We start from the raw sequence: 20,752 nt of genomic DNA, 5'->3' as shown, positions 1-20,752 counted from the left end.
GCCAAGCAGGGAGGTAATGGCTCCCTTTTTTATAGTCTTTGGTATGACTCGGCCGGGGTTTGAACTCACAACCTACCTATCTCAGGGTGGAGACTCTAACCACTAGGCCACTGAGTAGGTTAATACTTGAGTGGGCCCCGGGCCCCCCCCCCCCCCCCCCCCCCTCTGTAGTGGAAAAGTTGGGCCCCGAGGTTAAAAAGAACCTCTGGTTTATGTGTCGGCTTCGTCAGTTCAGTCTTTGCTGAAGCTAGTCTTTTGTTGCGCCCTAAAAAGTGCTAATACAATAAAATGTCATATTAGATTATGTTTGACAGACCGTCTTCAAGCCGTTTTGTGGGCGTCTTCTCCACGTCATCTTTTCTTGTAGTTTTTAGTGCTTCCATAGCGAGTCTACTGACAGATGTACGTCAGAACTGTACGCTCGTTGCTATTAGATGCATGTGCATGTACGAGCCAGTCCGCCCCGCAAGAAGAAGAGACCCGACGGACTAAAGGGCAGACTAGGATTTGCGGATTGTGAGGAAATAACGTGCGTCACTGCCACCTACAGACCTGGAGTGCTCAGGTTTTGTTCAGGACGGAGTCAATACAAGCGGGTGTTTGGACTTGGCGGAGGTCTGCCGGTTTGGCCTCCAAGGTCCCGCGCTGGCCTTTTCCCGGATAACGCTGCTGGTCGCCCGTGTGACCTGCATACTTGTGTGACAGGACGGAGAACCTCCGCCAGACTGCAAATAGCTCAAATTCCAGGCGTGCCGGCCTGGGGAACATCTGTCGCCACGGCAACAGGGTCAGAGAGTCCTTCACCGGGTCCAAAGCACACAAACATCCGCGACTTCACATACTTCACGGTTACGCCCCCTTAACAGGTGAAGAACATTTTGCGCCCACCGCGAATATAAGTCCTATGATTCGTCTATAAAACTGTTATAAGTACACCTCTGCATAACATTTGATCCTTATTAACATTAACGACAACAAAACAATAGTATGATTTCTCTATAAAATTGTTATAAGTACACCTCTGCGTAACATTTGACCCTTATTAACATTAACGACAACAAAACAATGGTATGATTTCTCTATAAAATTGTTATAAGTACACCTTTGCGTAACATTTGATCCTTATTAACATTAACGACAACAAAACAATAGTATGACTTGTCTATAAAATTGTTGTAAGTACACCTCTGCGGAACATTTGATCCTTATTAACATTAACGACAACAAAACAATAGTATGATTTCTCTATAAAATTGTTATAAGTACACCTCTGCATAACATTTGATCCTTATTAACATTAACGACAGCAAAACAATAGTATGATTTCTCGATAAAATTGTTGTAAGTACACCTCTGCGTAACATTTGATCCTTATTAACATTAACGACAACAAAACAATAGTATGACTTGTCTATAAAATTGTTATAAGTACACCTCTGCGTAACATTTGATCCTTATTAACATTAACAACAACAAAACAATAGTATGATTTCTCTATAAAATTGTTATAAGTACACCTCTGCATAACATTTGATCCTTATTAACATTAACAACAACAAAACAATAGTATGATTTCTCTATAAAATTGTTATAAGTACACCTCTGCGTAACATTTGATCCTTATTAACATTAACAACAACAAAACAATAGTATGATTTCTCTATAAAATTGTTATAAGTACACCTCTGCGTAACATTTGATCCTTATTAACATTAACAACAACAAAACAATAGTATGATTTCTCTATAAAATTGTTATAAGTACACCTCTGCATAACATTTGATCCTTATTAACATTAACGACAACAAAACAATAGTATGATTTCTCTATAAAATTGTTATAAGTACACCTCTGCGTAACATTTGATCCTTATTAACATTAACGACAACAAAACAATGATATGATGAATATATGTGTGTGTATATGTATATTTATATATATATATATATATATATATATATATATATATGTATATATACATATGTGTATATATATGTATCTGTATTAAACGTCACAAAAGGCCCGCATGCCGTCCAAATCTTGGACATTTTTCAGTGCATTTTAGAAATTCTCCTCTCCTGGTGACCTTTGACCCACTGACCCAGCCCCTTCCAGCCGTCAGACATGAGAAGGTCACAGTTTCACCAGCGTAGTCAGTCTGATACGCTTCGTCAGTCGGAGGAAAGAAGTAGAAAAATGTGACACGTTGGCAGACGCTTGCATTCTCTGCTGGCTATGCCACACACACACACACACACACACACACACACACACACACATCGTGGCCACAGGCATCCAGGCCGTCCATGTTTGTCTCAGCGTTAGATTCCTCCGTTCCGAGCTGAATTATGTGCAGTAAATTCCCCCGAGAAAGAAAAGTGAGAAGAGCTGCGGGGACGTCCTGCAGGGCTCATGTGGAACTGCACGCCACACAATGTGTGTGTTTGTGTGTTTGTGTTAGAAGACACAAACAGTCTGCTGGCGGTCATATCAGCTGATTTTCATCAAGCGTTGTTGCCATGGTAACCATGACTGTTTACCAAACTGTCGTCTGTAATTACATGGCGTAAGTTTGTAACAATCTTTATGTTGTAACTTTCACCAAGGAATGTACAAACCCCGTTTCCATATGAGTTGGGAAATTGTGTTAAATGTAAATATAAACGGAATACAATGATTTGAAAATCCTTTTCAACCCATATTCAGTTGAATGCACTACAAAGACAACATATTTGATGTTCAAACTCATAAACTTAATTTTTTTTTTGCAAATAATAATTAACTTAGAATTTCATGGCTGCAACACGTGACAAAATAGTTGGGAAAGGGCATGTTCACCACTGTGTTACATCACCTTTTCTTTTAACAACACTCAGTAAACGATTGGGAACTGAGGAAACTAATTGTTGAAGCTTTGAAAGTGGAATTCTTTCCCATTCTTGTTTTATGTAGAGCTTCAGTCGTTCAACAGTCCGGGGTCTCCGCTGTCGTATTTTACGCTTCATAATGCGCCACACATTTTCGATGGGAGACAGGTCTGGACTGCAGGCGGGCCAGGAAAGTACCCGCACTCTTTTTTTTACGAAGCCACGCTGTTGTAACACGTGCTGAATGTGGCTTGGCATTGTCTTGCTGAAATAAGCAGGGGCGTCCATGAAAAAGACGGCGCTTAGATGGCAGCATATGTTGCTACAAAACCTGTATGTACCTTTCAGCATTAATGGTGCCTTCACAGATGTGTAAGTTACCCATGCCTTGGGCACTAATGCACCCCCATACCATCACACATGCTGGCTTTTCAACGTTGCGTCGATAACAGTCTGGATGGTTCGCTTCCCCTTTGGTCCGGATGACACGATGTCGAATATTTACCAAAAAAATTTGAAATGTGGGCTCGTCAGACCACAGAACACTTTTCCACTTTGCATGAGTCCATCTTAGATGATCTCGGGCCCAGAGAAGCCGGCAGCGTTTCTGGGTGTTGTTGATAAATGGCTTTGGCTTTGCATAGTAGAGCTTTAACTTGCACTTACAGATGTAGCGACCAACTGTATTTAGTGACAGTGGTTTTCTGAAGTGTTCCTGAGCCCATGTGGTGATATCCTTTAGAGATTGATGTGGGTTTTTGATACAGTGCCGTCTGAGGGATGGAAGGTCACGGTCATTCAATGTTGGTTTCCGGCCATGCCGCTTACGTGGAGTGATTTCTCCAAGTTCTCTGAATCTTTTGATGATATTATGGAGCGTAGATGTTGAAATCCCTAAATTTCTTGCAATTGCACTTTGAGAAACGTTGTTCTTAAACTGTTTGACTATTTGCTCACGCAGTTGTGGACAAAGGGGTGTACCTCGCCCCATCCTTTCTTGTGAAAAGACTGAGCATTTTTTGGGAAGCTGTTTTTATACCCAATCATGGCACCCACCTGTTCCCAATTAGCCTGCACACCTGTGGGATGTTCCAAATAAGTGTTTGATGAGCATTCCTCAACTTTATCAGTATTTATTGCCACCTTTCCCAACTTCTTTGTCACGTGTTGCTGCCATCAAATTCAAAAGTTAATGATTACCGTATTTTCCGCACCATAAGGCGCCCTGGGTTAAAAGCCGCGCCTTCAATGAACGGCATATTTCAAAACTTTGTCCACCTATAAGCCGCCCCGTGTTGTAAGCCGCATCTAACTGCGCCAAAGGAATGTCAAAAAAACAGTCAGATAGGTCAGTCAAACTTTAATAATATATTAAAAACCAGCGTTCTAACAACTCTGTTCACTCCCAAAATGTACGCAAATGTGCAATCACAAACATACGTATATCAACATGGACAGAGCTGCGTGAAAAAAGCCACCCGGCCTCTTCGCGTAAACTTAAACTTACCTTAACCACTCGCTCATCTTTTCTTCATCCATCCCTTCGAGTTAGCTTTTATGATGACGCCGGCTGGAAAGGTCTCTTTTGGCAAGGTCTTCCTTTTGAATATCACCATGGGTGGAAGTTTCTGGCCATTAGCATGGCAAGCTAGAACCACAGTGAAGGATGACTTCTCATTCCCTGTGGTGCGAATATTCACCGTACGTGCTCCCGTTGTATCCACAGTGCGGTTCACAGGAATATCAGTTGCTGTGAAATAGTAATCCGTGTGCGGATGGAGAGATTGCGTCTTTTCATGAACCGGATCCCTGACGCTTAGTAGGAGCCATTTTGTGGTCTTTACAGATGTAAACACACAAAGGAAATGTAACGTACGGTATATCCGCGCGCTTTTTCTTCTTCTACGCGGGCGGGTGGTTGCTTACAGTAGAAGAAGAAGCGCTTCCCGTTCTATTGGGGCGGGTGCTTACCTTGGCGGTTGCTTGCGTAGAAGAAGAAGCACTTCCTGTTCTACCGGGAAAAAAGATGGCGGCTGTTTACCGTAGTTGCGAGATCGAAACTTTATGAAAATTAATCGTAATATTAATCCATATATAAAGCGCACCGGGTTAAAAGCCGCACTGTCAGCTTTTGAGTAAATGTGTGGTTTTTAGGTGCGGCTAATAGTGCGGAAAATACGGTATTTGCAAAAAAAAAAAGTTTATGAGTTTGAACATCAAATATGTTGTCTTTGTAGCATATTCAACTGAATATGGCTTGAAAATGATTTGCAAATCATTGTATTCCGTTTATATTTACATCTAACACAATTTCCCAACTCATATGGAAACGGGGTTTGTGTATATATATATATATATATATATATATATATATATATATATATATATATATATATACATACATACATACATACATACATATATATATATATATATATATATATATATATATATATATATATATATATGTATGTATATATATTATGTATGTATATACTGTATATATGTATATATATATATATATATATATATATATATATATATATATCTATATTAGGGCTGCAACAACTACCGTATTTTCCGCACTATAAGGCGCACCTAAAAACCACAAATTTTCTCAAAAGCTAACAGTGCGCCTTATAACCCGGTGCGCTTTATTACGATTAATTTTCATAAAGTTTCGATCTCGCAACTTCGGTAAACAGCCGCCATCTTTTTTCCCGGTAGAACAGGAAGCGCTTCTTCTTCTACGCAAGCAACCGCCAAGGAAAGCACCCGCCCCCATAGAACAGGAAGCGCTTCTTCTTCTACTGTAAGCAACCACCCGCCCCCGGAAGAAGAAGAAAAAACGCGCGGATATCACCGTACGTTTCATTTCCCGTTTACATCTGTAAAGACCACAAAATGGCTCCTACTAAACGATCCGGTTCATAAAAAGACGCAATCTCTCCATCCGCACACGGATTACTACCGTATTTCACAGCAACTGAACCGCACTGTGGAACGGGAGCACGTACGGTGAATATTCGCTCCACAGGGAATGAGAAGTCATCCTTCACTGTGGTTCTAGCTTGCCATGCTAACTTCCACTCATGATGATATTCAAAAGGAAGACCTTGCCAAAAGAGACCTTTCCAGCCGGCGTCATCATAAAAGCTAACTCGAAGGGATGGATGGATGAAGAAAAGATGAGCGAGTGGTTAAGGGAAGTTTACGCGAAGAGGCCGGGTGGCTTTTTTCACACAGCTCCGAAGGCGAACACACCTTCACTAAGACGGGCAGACAGCCTCGGACGACATACGCCAACATTTGCCAGTGGATCGTAAATGCTTGGGCAGATATTTCGGTCACAACTGTGGTCCGAGCTTTCCGGAAGGCAGGATTCACAGAACAACAGCGACACTGACTCCCGATGACTTCTACGAGACGGAACCGGCCATTTTGGATACCACGCTTGCGCAACTTTTCAATTCGGACACCGAAGACGAAGAATTCGAAGGATTTACGAATGAAGAATAACTTCAGAAGGTGAGCGCTATGTTTATTTTGTGTGTTGTGACATTAACGTTCGAGCAACATTATGTTACTATTGCTCTACACCATTTTGAATTTTACTATGTTTGTGATTGCACATTTGCGTACATTTTGGGACAGAGTTGTTAGAACGCTGGTTTTCAATATATTTTTAAAGTTTGACTGAACTATCTGACTGTTTTTTTGACATTCACTTTAGCGCAGCGTTTTTTTGACATTCACTTTAGCGCAGCGTAGGCGCGGCTTATAGTCCGGGGCGGCTTATTGGTGGACAAAATTATGAAATATGTAATTCATAGAAGGTGCGGCTAATAATCCGGTGCGCCTTATAGTGCGGAAAATACGGTAATCGATTAAATCGATTAAAATCGATTATAAAAATAAAAAAATAGATTATAAAAATAGTTGGCGATTAACTTAGTCATTGATTCGTTGGATCTATGCTATGCGCATGCACAGAGGCAATGTTTTATTTTTTTTATTTTTTATAAACCTTTATTTATAAACTGCAACATGTACAAACAGCTGAGAAACAATAAACAAAATAAGTATGGTGCCAGTATGCTATTTAAAAAAAAAAAAAAAATACTGGAAAGGATAGAAATGTAGTTTGTCTCTTTTATCCGATTATTAATCGATTAATCGAAGTAATAATCGACAGATTAATTGATTATCAAATTAATCGTTAGTTGCAGCCCTATATATATATATATATGATTTAATCTATGTAATTTTTTGAAATACACTACTTTCTAAATTTTATCAGACACATGAGGTATGTTTGCACAAAGTATCAGATCAGTATCGCCGGTATCAGCCTGAATTTCAGTCTATATGGGATCGGATCAGCGGTATCGCATGTCACTGATCCCCAGCTTGTATCTTACCAGAGTTTCATGTTGTGGACTTCCTCTAAGGATGTACTAGATATGATGGTCATGAAAAATCAGACATCAGCGCCATATTTTCCAAAATGACGGGGAATGAATCATCCAGACGTGAATATTTGGGGCGTGCATTCTTTTAACGACAGGAAACTCCCATTTCTCCACAATGTGCAGTGTTGGCTGCCTCGCAGGAATCTCTCTCCGCACTTCCCTTGTGTTTGTCAGAGCGCTTACTTGTCCCCTCCATCTCTGGAATGCAACGCCGAGCTGAGTTCCTACGCACTATCTGCGCAATGGTGACGGCAAAAAGATGCAGTGAGGATAGTGAAGGCGGGTGGCCATGTGCATACCAGCAGGGAGGCCCACTTCACGCCCTGTTGCACAGCTGCAAGTCATTCCGCATGTGCATCAATAATATCATTACATTAATACAATAACAAAAAAGGATGATAACAAAAGTAATAATAATAAAAATGCTTTAGTCTTAAAACACATTTTAATTCAAATAAATTCATAAAAAGTATTATATATTTATTTATTTCTTACAATTGTTGTTATTAATTATTGTAATTCATATTGTAGTAAAACAGAATAATAAAAACAGTTTCTGTCTCAAAACAAATCATTTATACAATTTAAAATACTTTAATACCATGTATTTAATTATTTTTTAATTACTATTATTAATTAATATATTAATAACAAAACATTATAATATATGTATTTATTTTTAACAATTACAATTATTAATCATATATTGTAATAAAAAAGACAATAATGAATTCTAATAAAATATTTTTTTGTCTCCAAACAAATGAAATAGATAATTTTAATACTATGTATTAATTAATATAGAAATACAAAAAAAATAATAGTAAGGCTTTTATTTCAAAATGTTTTTTTAATACAAACTAATTAAAAATTATAATAAAATATATTTATTTATTTATTTCTAAACAATAACAATTGATAAATAATGTAATAAAAATGATCACACTAATGAATAACAATGTTTGTCTCTAATTAATTAAAATAGAAAATTATTATGCAATGTGTGTATTATTTTTTCAATAATTACTATTACTAATTTATACAGAAATAATAATCATAATAATAGCTTTTATCTCAAAACATTTTAATCCAAACTAATTAATATAAAATATATAGTTGTGAAAAGTAATACTTAAAGGTTTCTTTCTCTAACCAAATAATTCAAACTAATTAATAAATTATAATAGAATCTATTTCTATTTCTTTTGTCACAATTACTATTATTAATCATGGACTAATAAAAAATTTAATGATGAATAACAATAAACATTATTTTTGTCTCTAAACAAATAATTCAAACTAATTAATAATAAATATCATGTTTTTATTTTGTCCCAATTACTATTATTAATAATGTAGTAATAAACATATATTAATGAATAACAATAAAAACTACTTTTGTCTCTTAACAAATCATTCAAATGAATTAAATAAAGAAATATAATGTATTTTTTTATTTATAATTACTATTATTATTAATATAGTAATAAAGAATAATAATAATCATAATCATAAAGGATTTTATCTCAAAACAAATTTAAAACATTAATTCTAACTAATTAGTTGGGACATATAATACAATATATTTATTTAAATGTTTTACATTTCATTAATTAATTCATCCATTTTCTACCGCTTGTCCATCTCGGGGTCGCGGGGGTGCTGGAGCCTATCCCAGCTGCACTGGGGTGGGGTACACCCTGGGCAAGTGGCCCCCAACACAGACAACATTTGTCTTTGAAATAATAACGACGGCCCCCTACAGGACTGGAGTGGAACTGTAACTGCATCTTGTTTTGTATCCCGCAGGAAATGGCCGTCCGGGCACTGAAGCAGACAGGAAGCAGGAACATTGAGGCGGCGCTCGAGTACATCAGTAAAATGGGCTACCTGGACCCTCGCAACGAGCTCATCGTCCGTGTCATCAAACAGACTTCGCCAGGTGCGCAATCGTATTGTTTTGGTTTCTGAACTTGCGAGGTGAATGTGGGATCAAGTTAAAACTACGTCCTTATGTTTTATCGGTGGTCTTTTAGGAAAAGCTGGTATGCCACCTTCTATGGACCACCACCCTGCGATGGAGGCCTCAGGTGACACAGCAGGTGCTATGCCACCATACCACCCAATGGGGGCCCCCATGTATGAGGGTGTGCCTGGTTATGGCTCAGAAGGTCCGTATATGAGTCCTCCACCTGTCATGAACTACATGATGACTCCATCTGGGGCGGCACAGGGTCCCCCAATGGGGAATCCCATGGGTCGTCCTCCCAGTATGGGCAGCTACCCACCAGTGATGGCCGCCCAGAGTAACACCGCTAACACCATGTACCCTCCGGGGGCCCAACAGAAAGGCTATCCCGGCAGCATGGATCAGCACGGGCCCATGATGAGCTACAATGTCCCCGGTCAACCTTTGCAGCTCCAGCCTCAGCCCCCAGGGGCGCCTGTTCCGGGTCCTCACTATGACTATGGCCATGCCAGGCCCCACTTAATGGAGCCCGCAGGCTACGGAGTCAAGAGAACCGCCTCCTTTCAAAACAAGATGGCCCCCCCAGACAACTACGTCAACATGCAAGGTAAAGGCACCATGGGCCAGAATGGGCCAGGAGGAGGTGGGGGAGGGTACCCTGCAAATCTTTATCTGCCATCCCACTCACACCCGCGTCAGGCGAGCCCAACCTCTCACCAAGTCCACATGATGTCCCGTTCCCCAGGTGGGGTCACAGCCATGGGCCCAGACTTCCCCGATCTTCCCCAAGGCTTAATGACACCATCCAGGGCGAGCCTCAACCTAGACTTGTATGAGCACCACTGGGCGGGCCCTCCAGGTTCTGAAGGGCCCCTCCCAGCAAGGCAGCCACAACCTCAGGGGCCCTTTCGGGGTGAGGTTCGTGTTCCCAGCCGAGCTAACTCATTCAACAGCCGCTCCGCTGTATCCAACGGCGTACGCCCCCCGATGACAGCACCCCCCTCTGGTGGGAAACAAGAATCTTCCCTGGGCCCTCCCAACACAATCACAGCTGTCACATCACCACCCATCCAGCAGCCAGTCAAGAGTATTCGGGTGATGAGGCCGGAGCCCAAGACTGCCGTGGGCCCGTGCCACCCCAGCTGGATGACGGCACAGGCCCAAGATGCGTCAGAACCGCTGGCCTACATGCAAGAGGAGACCTACTCCTTGGAGCCCCCGCAGGAGCCCCGCTGCCCACCACCGCCCTACCCCAAGAATCTCTTCATGTCGCCAGCACCTGGGGAATCCGGGGCCCTGGAGTGTGCTCAGGATCTGAGCAACGCGGCCTCCAGAAGCACACGCGGCGGCAGTGGCGGAAGCGGAAACACCGAGGAAGGAGGCCATCAGGTGAAGGAGAAGACCAAGCTTGGCAAGGGAGAGAAAAGCCTGAAAGACAAGAAGCAGATCCAGACCTCGCCCGTGCCGGTAAGGAAGAACGGACGCGACGAGGAGAAGCGGGAGTCTCGCATCAAGAGCTACTCGCCTTTCGCCTTCAAGTTCTACATGGAGCAGCACATCGAGAACGTGATGAAGACCTACCAGCAGAAGCTCAACCGCAGGCTCCAGCTGGAACAGGAGATGTCCAAGGTGAGGACCCACAGACACACTCTTGTAGTCTTTCTAGAAGAGAGTAGAAGCTGCTCTTGCTGCGATACGTGGTAGTCCAGATATTGTCTAGCGCTTACTTCAAAGTGTTACCTATTTCTCCTCAAACGGTCTGAAGCCTTGAGTAGACTTGTTGGTCTTTGTGGAACAACTTCTTGCAGATGCTTCAAGCTTTTAGAGCACACATGCGGACACTTAGGACAAGTTAACCATTGTGATCCTGCCGGGAGCAGAATTTAGTCTTTATAGATGTGGAGCCTCCATTTTGTTAACCGCTTGTCTTTCATTCGGGTCACGGGTAGGCTGGAGCCTATCCCAGCTGACTTGGGGCGAGAGGCTGGCTACACCGTGGACCGGGTGCCAGCCAATCACAGGACACATTTTGACAAACAACTGTTCACATTCACACCTAAAAACAATTCAAACCTTTCAGGCATGTTTTCTAAACTCCTGACTGAATCCATAGCATGCTAAGATTCAACCTTTTGTGCCAGAGGACATGGTTCGATCCCCTGCTAGGACATACGACACAAACATCAGACTAAATCAGTGTTTCCCAAATGTCACTCTAGTATTCATGTTAGATTGTTACAAAAGCATGCGACCAGGTGACAGCAGTGCTCAAACTAATCAACACTCTTCTACCCAGTAGGAGTAGTAAGCCCACAGGAACATAGGTGTACTTGCTATTTCTACCCATGGTGTTCTTACTACTTCTGAGTAGAAGTAGTAAGCCCACAGGAACACAGGTGTACTTGCTATTTCATCCCATGCTGTTCTTACTACTTCTCCTGCGTAGAAGTAATAAGCACACAGGAACATAGGTGTACTTGCTATTTCATCCCATGGTGTTTTTACTACTTCTCCTGGGTAGAAGTAGTAAGCACACAGGAACACAGGTGTACTTGCTATTTCATCCCATGGTGTTTTTACTACTTCTCCTGGGTAGAAGTAGTAAGCACACAGGAACACAGGTGTACTTGCTATTTCATCCCATGGTGTACTTACTACTTCTCCTGGGTAGGAGTAGTGTTGCGTTTTGGACCAGTTGTTCCTCCCAGGGAATTCAAGTCACAATTCGCTCCCAAGCTCTTTACGACACTTAAAGCTGAGTTGAAAAACCACCAGAGACAGAATAGGTATTTTGTTGTATATTTTCAAAGCTTTGCAAATATACTTTTTGAGACCAGTCTAACCATAGAACATTCTATTGCGCCGCCCAAAATGGTCTGTCCCCCCGAAACACCCTCTCCCCCCTTAAGTCCCTGGCAGTCCTCTGTCTCTAGCCAAAACAAATGCTAGTCAAAACACATTCCAAAGAACTCAAGGTTAACACACACAGTTTACTTGCAGAGAAACAGAAAGAGAATAAATGGAAAACACAAGCTGTTTTCAAATATGACTATGAAAGAAAATAAGTAACACTAAAATTCGGATATATGTAAATATCTGCCTCCGACAGTAGTAAGCCCACAGGAACACAGGTGTGCTTGCTATTTCTACCCATGGTGTGCTTACTACTTCTCCTGGGTAGAAGTAGTAAGCACACAGGAACACAGGTGTACTTGCTATTTCATCCCATGGTGTACTTACTACTTCTCCTGGGTAGAAGTAGTAGGTACACAGGAACAGCTCATTGGCAGCAATGATCAATCAAATCAACACTGTTCTACCCATTAGGTGTAGTAAGCCCACAGGAACACAGGTGTACTTGCTATTTCTACCCATGGTGTTCTTACTACTTCTCCTGGGTAGAAGTAGTAAGCCCACAGGAACACAGGTGTACTTGCTATTTCTACCCATGGTGTACTTACTACTCCTCCTGGGTAGAAGTAGTAGGTACACAGGAACAGCTCATTGGCAGCAATGATCAATCAAATCAACCCTGTTCTACCCATTAGGAGTAGTAAGTACACAGCAACACAGGTGTACGTACTACTTCTACTGTTAGTAAACAGAAACACACGTGATTACTACTCTTACAGGTACTTACAACTTTTACTTGGTTGAAGTAGTAACTTGCCAAAATAAAGAGTGGGCAGTCAGTCTTTGTACGACCACAAAATAAGGCAAACCGGGCCGTAGGATTCTTCGTAATGGTTTACAAACGTAAACCGATTGTACCTTAGAACTTTGGTTAAAAGAGGTGACTGCGGTGCAGATGAACTGCGGCTTAAAATGCAGAGAATGGTTTGAGACAAGCAGATCTTTGTCTCTGCTGAGGAGTTCACTCTTGAACTTGTTTGACCCGCGTCTTTTGAAGACATTTTAAGGCGCAGACAGTTTGGTTACGCAATGAGCCGAGTTTGGCGCCAAGATGGAGCCGCCGGCAAGAGTTGGACTTATGACCCTCTTCTTGTCTCCTGCGTAGGCCGGCCTGTCCGAGGCGGAGCAGGAGCAAATGAGGAAGATGCTCAACCAGAAGGAGTCCAACTACAACAGGTTGCGACGAGCCAAAATGGACAAGTCCATGTTTGTCAAAATCAAAACCTTGGGCATCGGTGCCTTCGGAGAGGTGTGCCTAACGCGCAAGGTGGACACCTTTGCGCTGTACGCCATGAAGACCCTGCGCAAGAAAGACGTCCTCAACAGGAACCAGGTGGCCCACGTGAAGGCGGAGCGCGACATTCTTGCGGAGGCGGACAACGAGTGGGTGGTGCGTCTCTACTATTCCTTCCAGGACCGCGACAGCCTCTACTTTGTCATGGACTACATCCCCGGGGGGGACATGATGAGCCTACTCATCCGGATGGGCATCTTCCCCGAACCACTGGCGTGCTTCTACGTGGCTGAGCTCACGCTGGCCATAGAGAGCGTCCACAAGATGGGCTTCATCCACCGCGACATCAAGCCGGACAACATCCTCATTGACCTGGACGGACACATCAAGCTGACCGACTTCGGCCTGTGCACGGGCTTCCGATGGACCCACAACTCTAAGTACTATCAGAAAGGTAAGTGGTTGTTGGATCCATCGGATGGTTTGATCTCCATCCATGACTTATTTGACGTCGTGTCTCCAGGGAGTCACGTGAGACAGGACAGCATGGAGCCCAGCGACTTCTGGGACGACGTGTCCAACTGCCGGTGCGGCGACCGACTGATGACGCTGGAGCAACAGGCCATTCGGCAGCACCAGCGCTGCCTGGCTCACTCCTTGGTGGGCACGCCCAACTACATCGCCCCCGAGGTTCTCCTTCGCAAAGGTGGGCTGCAGCTCATTCTCCTCCCTAAAAGGGGACGGTCAGTAACCTTAGTCTCCCGCTTCTCCCAGGTTACACTCAGCTGTGCGACTGGTGGAGCGTGGGTGTGATCCTGTTTGAGATGCTGGTGGGACAGCCGCCTTTCCTGGCCCCCACACCCACGGAGACCCAGATTAAGGTCAGTACTGTCTGGACGGTCCGGATCTTCTTTCCATCCTAGAAGTCAGCGTTCTCCGTTCACCAACCAAGGCGCTAGCTGTATCCCTGAAATATGCTTTCGCGTCACATACTGTAGCTTCATTAATAGCTCTTCCATTGGAGCTGACTTGGGATTCTCTTCCAAAACACCAGAGGGCAGTGTTCTACTGAGTGTAGCTTCATTAATAGCTCTTCCATTGGAGCTGACTTGGGATTCTCTTCCAAAACACCAGAGGGCAGTGTTCTACTGAGTGTAGCTTCATTAATAGCTCTTCCATTGGAACTGACTTGGGATTCTCTTCCAAAACACCAGAGGGCAGTGTTCTACTGAGTGAGCAACCATAACTCTTGTTGACTAGCCATTAGCTTCATGTTTGTAGTAGTCCTAGTACAGGGGTCGGCAACCTTTACCAGTCAAAGAGCCATTTTGACCAGTTTCGCAAATTATAGAAAACAACGGGAGCCGCAAATTTATTTTGAAATTTTAAATGAATTAACACTGCATACAAAGTTTTGTTTTTTTGCTTTGTGCTATGTATAAACTCGGGGTCTCAGACACGCTGCCTACATCTTTATATGGAATTTGAAAGCTGGTGCGGCACACGCGGGTTTTAAATGAATGGCGCTTGTCAGCGTTATGCGTGCCGTGATGGTACAGCATATAGCACACACTACAACCAGCGTGCATGATCAGTTATACGTTGTATGGTGTTTCTGCTTGCTCACGTAGGTGACAGCAAAGCATACTTGGTCAACAACCACACAGGTTACACTGACGGTGGCGGTATAAAAAAAAGCTATAACACTCTTACTAATAATGCGACACACTGTGAACCCACACCAAACAAGAATGACAAACACATTTCGGGAGAACATCTGCACTGTAACACATCATAAACACAACAGGACAAATACCCAGAATCCCATGCAGCCCTAACTCTTCCGGGATTAGAGATGCGCGGATAGGCAATTATTTCATCCGCAACCGCATCAGAAAGTCGTCAACCATCCGCCATCCACCCGATCTAACATTTGATCAGAACCGCACCCGCCCGCACCCGCCCGTTGTTATATATCTAATATAGACGATGCAAGGCATTAGTGAGGTTATAAAGCTTTTGCCTGTTAAAGAAAGGAGACTGATCCAATGCAGCACAGATATTCGCGTGCCACGCTGTCACGGCCCAGACGCACACCAGTGCGCAATCATATGGGAGCCGCGCTGAGCGCACCTCCAAGCACGTCTCGCTGCCGGCGACGGCCGGGTATGGGCCCGACGCTCCAGCGCCATCCATTTTCAGGGCTAGTTGATTCGGCAGGTGGGTTGTTACACACTCCTTAGCGGGTTCCGACTTCCATGGCCACCGTCCTAGCTGCTGTCTATATCAACCAGGGTGAGCCCCACCCCTTTCGTGAGCGCACTGCACACGGAGTGACCCCTGTTACGCGCCCCCGGAAACAGGGGTGGCGGGCAGGTAAGCTGCGCGGGCGGAGCGCGCGGAGTGACCCCTGTTACGAGCCCCCGGCCACGGGGGTGGCGGGCAGGTAAGCTGCTTACCTGCTGCGCGTGACGCCGGCCGCGGCGAAGGCGGACGAGGCGGGGTGTCGGTGCGGTGGGCGCGGTGGTGACCCTGGACGTGCGTCGGGCCCTTCTCGCGGATCGCCTCAGCTACGGCTCCCGGTGGGGCCCTCTCGGGGGAAGGGGCCTCGGTCCCGGACCCCGGCGAGGCGTCCCTTCTCCGCTCCGTAAAAGTGTCCATCTCTTTTTCTTTTTTTTTCTTCTGTTGTGGCATATGCTGCAGGTGCCTGCTCGTTTTTCGTATGTGGGTAACAACATTTAACTATGTATATATATTTCCCAATTGGTTTAACTGCCACCCGCCTGAATCTATTTAAAATCTTTTTTTTTTTTATTTCAACCGCCCGACCCGACCCGCGGATAAAATCTAATTTTTTTCAATTTCATCCGCCCGATCCGCGGATAATCCGCGGACTCCGCGGTTGTGCCCGCAAACCGCGCATCTCTATCCGGGATACATTATACACCTCCGCTACCAAACCCCGCCCACCTCAACCGACGCACAGAGGGGGGGGGCGGGGTTTGGTGGTAGCAGGGGTGTATAATGTAGCCCGGAAGAGTCAGGGCTGCATGGGATTCTGGGTGTTTGTTCTGTTGTGTTTATGTTGTGTTAAGGTGCAGATGTTCTCCCGAAATGTGTTTGTCATTCTTGTTTGGTTTTGGTTCAAAGTGTGGCGCATTATTAGTAAGAGTGTTAAAGTTGTTTTATATGGTCACCGTCAGTGTAACCTGTGTGGCTGTTGACCAAGTATGCCTTGCTGTCACATACGTGTGCAAGCAGAAGATGTATGTTGTATAACAAGTGTTGGGCTGGCACGCTGTTAATACAGATTGTAGAGAGCGCCAAATGTTGTACCATCATGGCACGCCCTTATTATAGCTGTAAGGGTGAAAATTGGTGAATATTAATCCCTTTTCTGCGAGAGGCACTGAAATCCGGAAGTCTCACGGGAAAATTGGGGGGTTCAGCAAGTAAGCTGCCGAGCCGCATCAGAGTGATCAAAGAGCCTCATGCGGGTTGCCGACCCCTGTCCTAGTACAATATGGCGACTTAACGCTGTAGTCAAAGCCCGACGCACGTCAAGGGTCACCACCGCGCCCACCGCACCGACACCCCGCCTCGTCCGCCTTCGCCGCGGCCGGCGTCACGCGCAGCAGGTAAGCAGCTTACCTGCCCGCCACCCCCGTGACCGGGGGCTCGTAACAGGGGTCACTCCGCGCGCTCCGCCCGCGCAGCTTACCTGCCCGCCACCCCTGTTGCCGGGGGCGCGTAACAGGGGTCACTCCGCGCTCAGTGCGCTCACGAAAGGGGTGGGGCTCACCCTGGTTGATATAGACAGCAGGACGGTGGCCATGGAAGTTGGAACCCGCTAAGGAGTGTGTAACAACCCACCTGCCGAATCAACTAGCCCTGAAAATGGATGGCGCTGGAGCGTCGGGCCCATACCCGGCCGTCACCGGCAGCGAGATGCGCTTGGAGGTGCGCTCAGCGCGGCTCCCATATGATTGCACACTGGTGTGCGTCTGGGTCGTGACAGCGTGGCACGCGAATGTCTGTGCTGCATTGGATCGGTCTCCTTTCTTTAACAGGCAAAAGCTTTATAACCTCACTAATGCCTTGCATCGTCTATATTAGATATATAACAACGGGCGGGTGCGGGCGGGTGCGGTTCTGATCAAATGTTAGCTCGGGTGGATGGCGGATGGTTGACGACTTTCTGATGCGGTTGCGGATGAAATAATTGCCTATCCGCGCATCTCTAGCGCACGCCCTAAATTTGTCACGTTTCATGTGTCAGGTAAAGCGTCAGTTCGAACTTTAGGCGTTCATGTGTCCTCAGGTCATCAACTGGGAGAGCACGCTGCAGGTGCCCGCGCAGGTCAAACTGAGCCCCGAGTCCGTCGACATCATCGCTCGCCTGTGCTGCTCGGCGGAAGACCGCCTGGGGGCCAACGGCGCCGGCGAGATCAAGGCACACCCGTTCTTCAGCAAGGTGGACTTCTCCAGCAACCTGCGGCAGCAGCCCGCTCCCTACCGGCCCAAGATCGCCCACCCCATGGACACGTCCAACTTCGACCCGGTGGAGGAGGACGGCGGGCCCGGCGCCTGGAGCGACAGCGGCGACAGCACCCGCGCCCTGGATGCCCTCTGCTCGCCGCACGGGAAGCACCCGGAGCACGCCTTCTACGAGTTCACCTTCCGCAGGTTCTTCGACGACAACGGCTGCCCCTTCCGCTACCCCAAACCTCTGGAGGCCGGCGGCGCCGGAGGCGGCTTGGGTCCGGAGGAGGAGGAAGACGAGGAGGGAGAGGAGGAGGCCGGGGAGGGATGCGAGCCCGTCTACGTGTAACCGTCGCCCCCTTGTGGACACAGTGAGCGCCTCCCTCCCGCACGGGACCAACAAGCCAACAAGCAACCGCCCTGAGCGCAGACCTGGGCAGTCCGGTAAGAATGTAAGAAGAACACGACCGCTCCCGGGTCTTCCTTCCATTCCTCGCTTTCCAAAGTGACGCTTTTTGTGCTTTTACACTGAAATTTGTCAACACTCTCAACTCAAGTCAGTGAACCAAAAGCAAGTTACAAAAAGGGGGGGAGTTCTTCCTCCTTCACAATAAGAGTTTATTAGCGCAGGAAATATTCAAAGTTGGACACTTTCCATGAGAAGAACTTTGAAAATAACTTTTTCTACATTTATTCTGAGGAAGAAGAAAGAAAAAAAATTATCGAACGCATTTTTATTGCTATCAACTACGTGTCTACTGTCATAAATCGCACATTTACAGTTCCACATTTCAACATGTCCGAAAAGAAGTAAAGCAGAACTTATGTAGGGGCTGATAAAATTCTGATTCCCATAAAATCTAAAGGCGACGTATTTCGAAACCACCGGCTCAAACACTTGGCAGGCAAACAAGCGTGTTCGTAGTGGATGACCTCCAAGTCATGTTGTAAGTTTCCCATGCAAAGTAATGCTCCACTTTTCCAAAATGAGCTAGCTCGATGCTAACTCATATGGGATATGCCATATACATGCTACTGATTAGCATTAGCCGTTTTACAAGGCAAATTTGGTGACGAAAGTGACAACTAAGATGCACGTTACAATCCGGTGTGTAACACTTTGTAGGACTCAACAAAAGACAAGACATGGCACGCTCAACTCAACGGCAAAGACTACTTCCTGACTACACTTAGGACAAAAGGAAATGACCGCACACTTGCCAGGAAACAATAACAACACAGTGGTCAGGGTTAGCTTATGTTCAAAGAAATGAAATGTTATTATTAAACACACAAAAGTCCTGGAAGTTCAGTACCTAAATGCAAAAGGTAACACCCCCCCGCCACAGATCATTTTGTTTATATTTAAAATTTGACTAAATATCACGCACATTTTGTACTGTTTGCTTTTTTGTGGACAAAATTAGTTCAAATCAGGTCAATGACCATGAGCTTTACTTTGAAGTGTACACAGCACAGCATTTTTATATACGACCCAATCCAAACGACCTTTCCTACTCATGGCACAAAGCGCAACATGTGGTCACTGAACTTTGTAGATACTATAAAAAATGTCCAAGTACTATACATCATTTACAATTATGGTTGGGAGAAATGCAACACATTTATCCATGTTTGCCGCATGTAAGCTGCTTGGTATTTCCGATTGATGACAAAACGTTGAGGTCATCACGGAAGTAAACAAGGTAGGAATCCAACCTTCACATATGCTATGTTATGCTAATGGTGACGTAGTGGCGCAGTGGACATGACTCCCAACCCGTTCTCGCCAAAGTACAAATCCGTGGAAAGTTCCCAGCTCTGAATTGTTCCTGGGATCTTGCGACACGCGTGTGGACCTGCGTGGTCCAGAACAAGTCGCCAGCGGACTGAATGTCACGGATCTGCGCTCCTCTCCTTCGGGTTCGGGCGGGCGGGGAGGGGGGGGGGGAAGACCTGGCGATTCAAACTAGTCCCCCGTTCGGTTTTTAGCCCGAGGTGGGCGGATGAGAAAGCTGGTGTGACTTAAGTGCAATACAAAAACTAAAAACCCTTTCAAAGCCTTGGAACGCTTTATATTCTATTTGATGTATGCTGCTTTTTATGGACATGATGATGATGATGATGATGATGATGTACGTGGAACGTCAAGGGCTGACGACGAGCCTTCCAGTCCTGCATCCGGGCCGGTCCTGAACGCAGGACGCGAAGGTTCTCCTCTGAGGATTTGGACTACCGAGCGAGGCGAGAAATGTCGTTTATAAGAAGAATGTACGGAAGCCATAAAGGGTCATAGAGGAATTTTTTATTTTTTATAAACATTTTTTTTTTTTTTTTTTTTTTTTTTTAGACATGTATTTCATGCGCACGAGATACATGTCTAAAAAAAACAACAACAAAAAAGAAATAAATTAAAAAAAAAATTTTCCCCTATTACCCTTTAGGGGCTCCGTAAGAATGAAATGCTTTGGTTTTGTTTTTTTTGCTTTTTATTTATCTGAAAAACACGTTTTGAAGTTTGCTGCGAGGATCAAATCTGCCAAACTTCACTGCAGTCTTGTGGCGTGTAAACACTCCCACACCTTCTGTGTGGCGTGGAAACACTCCCACACCTTCTGTGTGGCGTGTAAACACTCCCACACCTTCTGTGTGGCGTGGAAACACTCCCACACCTTCTGTGTGGCGTGTAAACACTCCCACACCTTCTGTGTGGCGTGTAAACACTCCCACACCTTCTGTGTGGCGTGGAAACACTCCCACAGCTTCTGTGTGGCGTGGAAACACTCCCACACCTTCTGTGTGGCGTGGAAACACT

The 20,752-nt window shown here is 45.1% G+C and overlaps 1 protein-coding gene across 1 annotated transcript in view; it reads left to right on the top strand.

The window, feature by feature from the left end:
- Nucleotides 1-20,270, top strand: part of lats2 (large tumor suppressor kinase 2) — a 61,069-nt gene extending 40,799 nt beyond the window's left edge. Inside the window, exons 3-8 of the mRNA XM_061926095.1 lie at nucleotides 9,149-9,281; nucleotides 9,376-10,937; nucleotides 13,327-13,909; nucleotides 13,979-14,161; nucleotides 14,230-14,336; nucleotides 17,777-20,270. Of these exons, the coding sequence (XP_061782079.1) occupies nucleotides 9,149-9,281; nucleotides 9,376-10,937; nucleotides 13,327-13,909; nucleotides 13,979-14,161; nucleotides 14,230-14,336; nucleotides 17,777-18,286 (3,078 nt within the window). The 3' untranslated portion in view covers nucleotides 18,287-20,270. The remainder of the gene's footprint in view (nucleotides 1-9,148; nucleotides 9,282-9,375; nucleotides 10,938-13,326; nucleotides 13,910-13,978; nucleotides 14,162-14,229; nucleotides 14,337-17,776) is intronic.
- Nucleotides 20,271-20,752: the final 482 nt, after the last annotated feature.

Source organism: Nerophis lumbriciformis, linkage group LG31, assembly GCF_033978685.3.
Source record: "Nerophis lumbriciformis linkage group LG31, RoL_Nlum_v2.1, whole genome shotgun sequence".
NCBI classification, from domain to species: Eukaryota; Metazoa; Chordata; class Actinopteri; order Syngnathiformes; family Syngnathidae; genus Nerophis; species Nerophis lumbriciformis.
The sequence above is the reverse complement of the archived record's forward strand: the minus strand, read 5'-3'. Positions and strand labels throughout refer to the sequence as shown.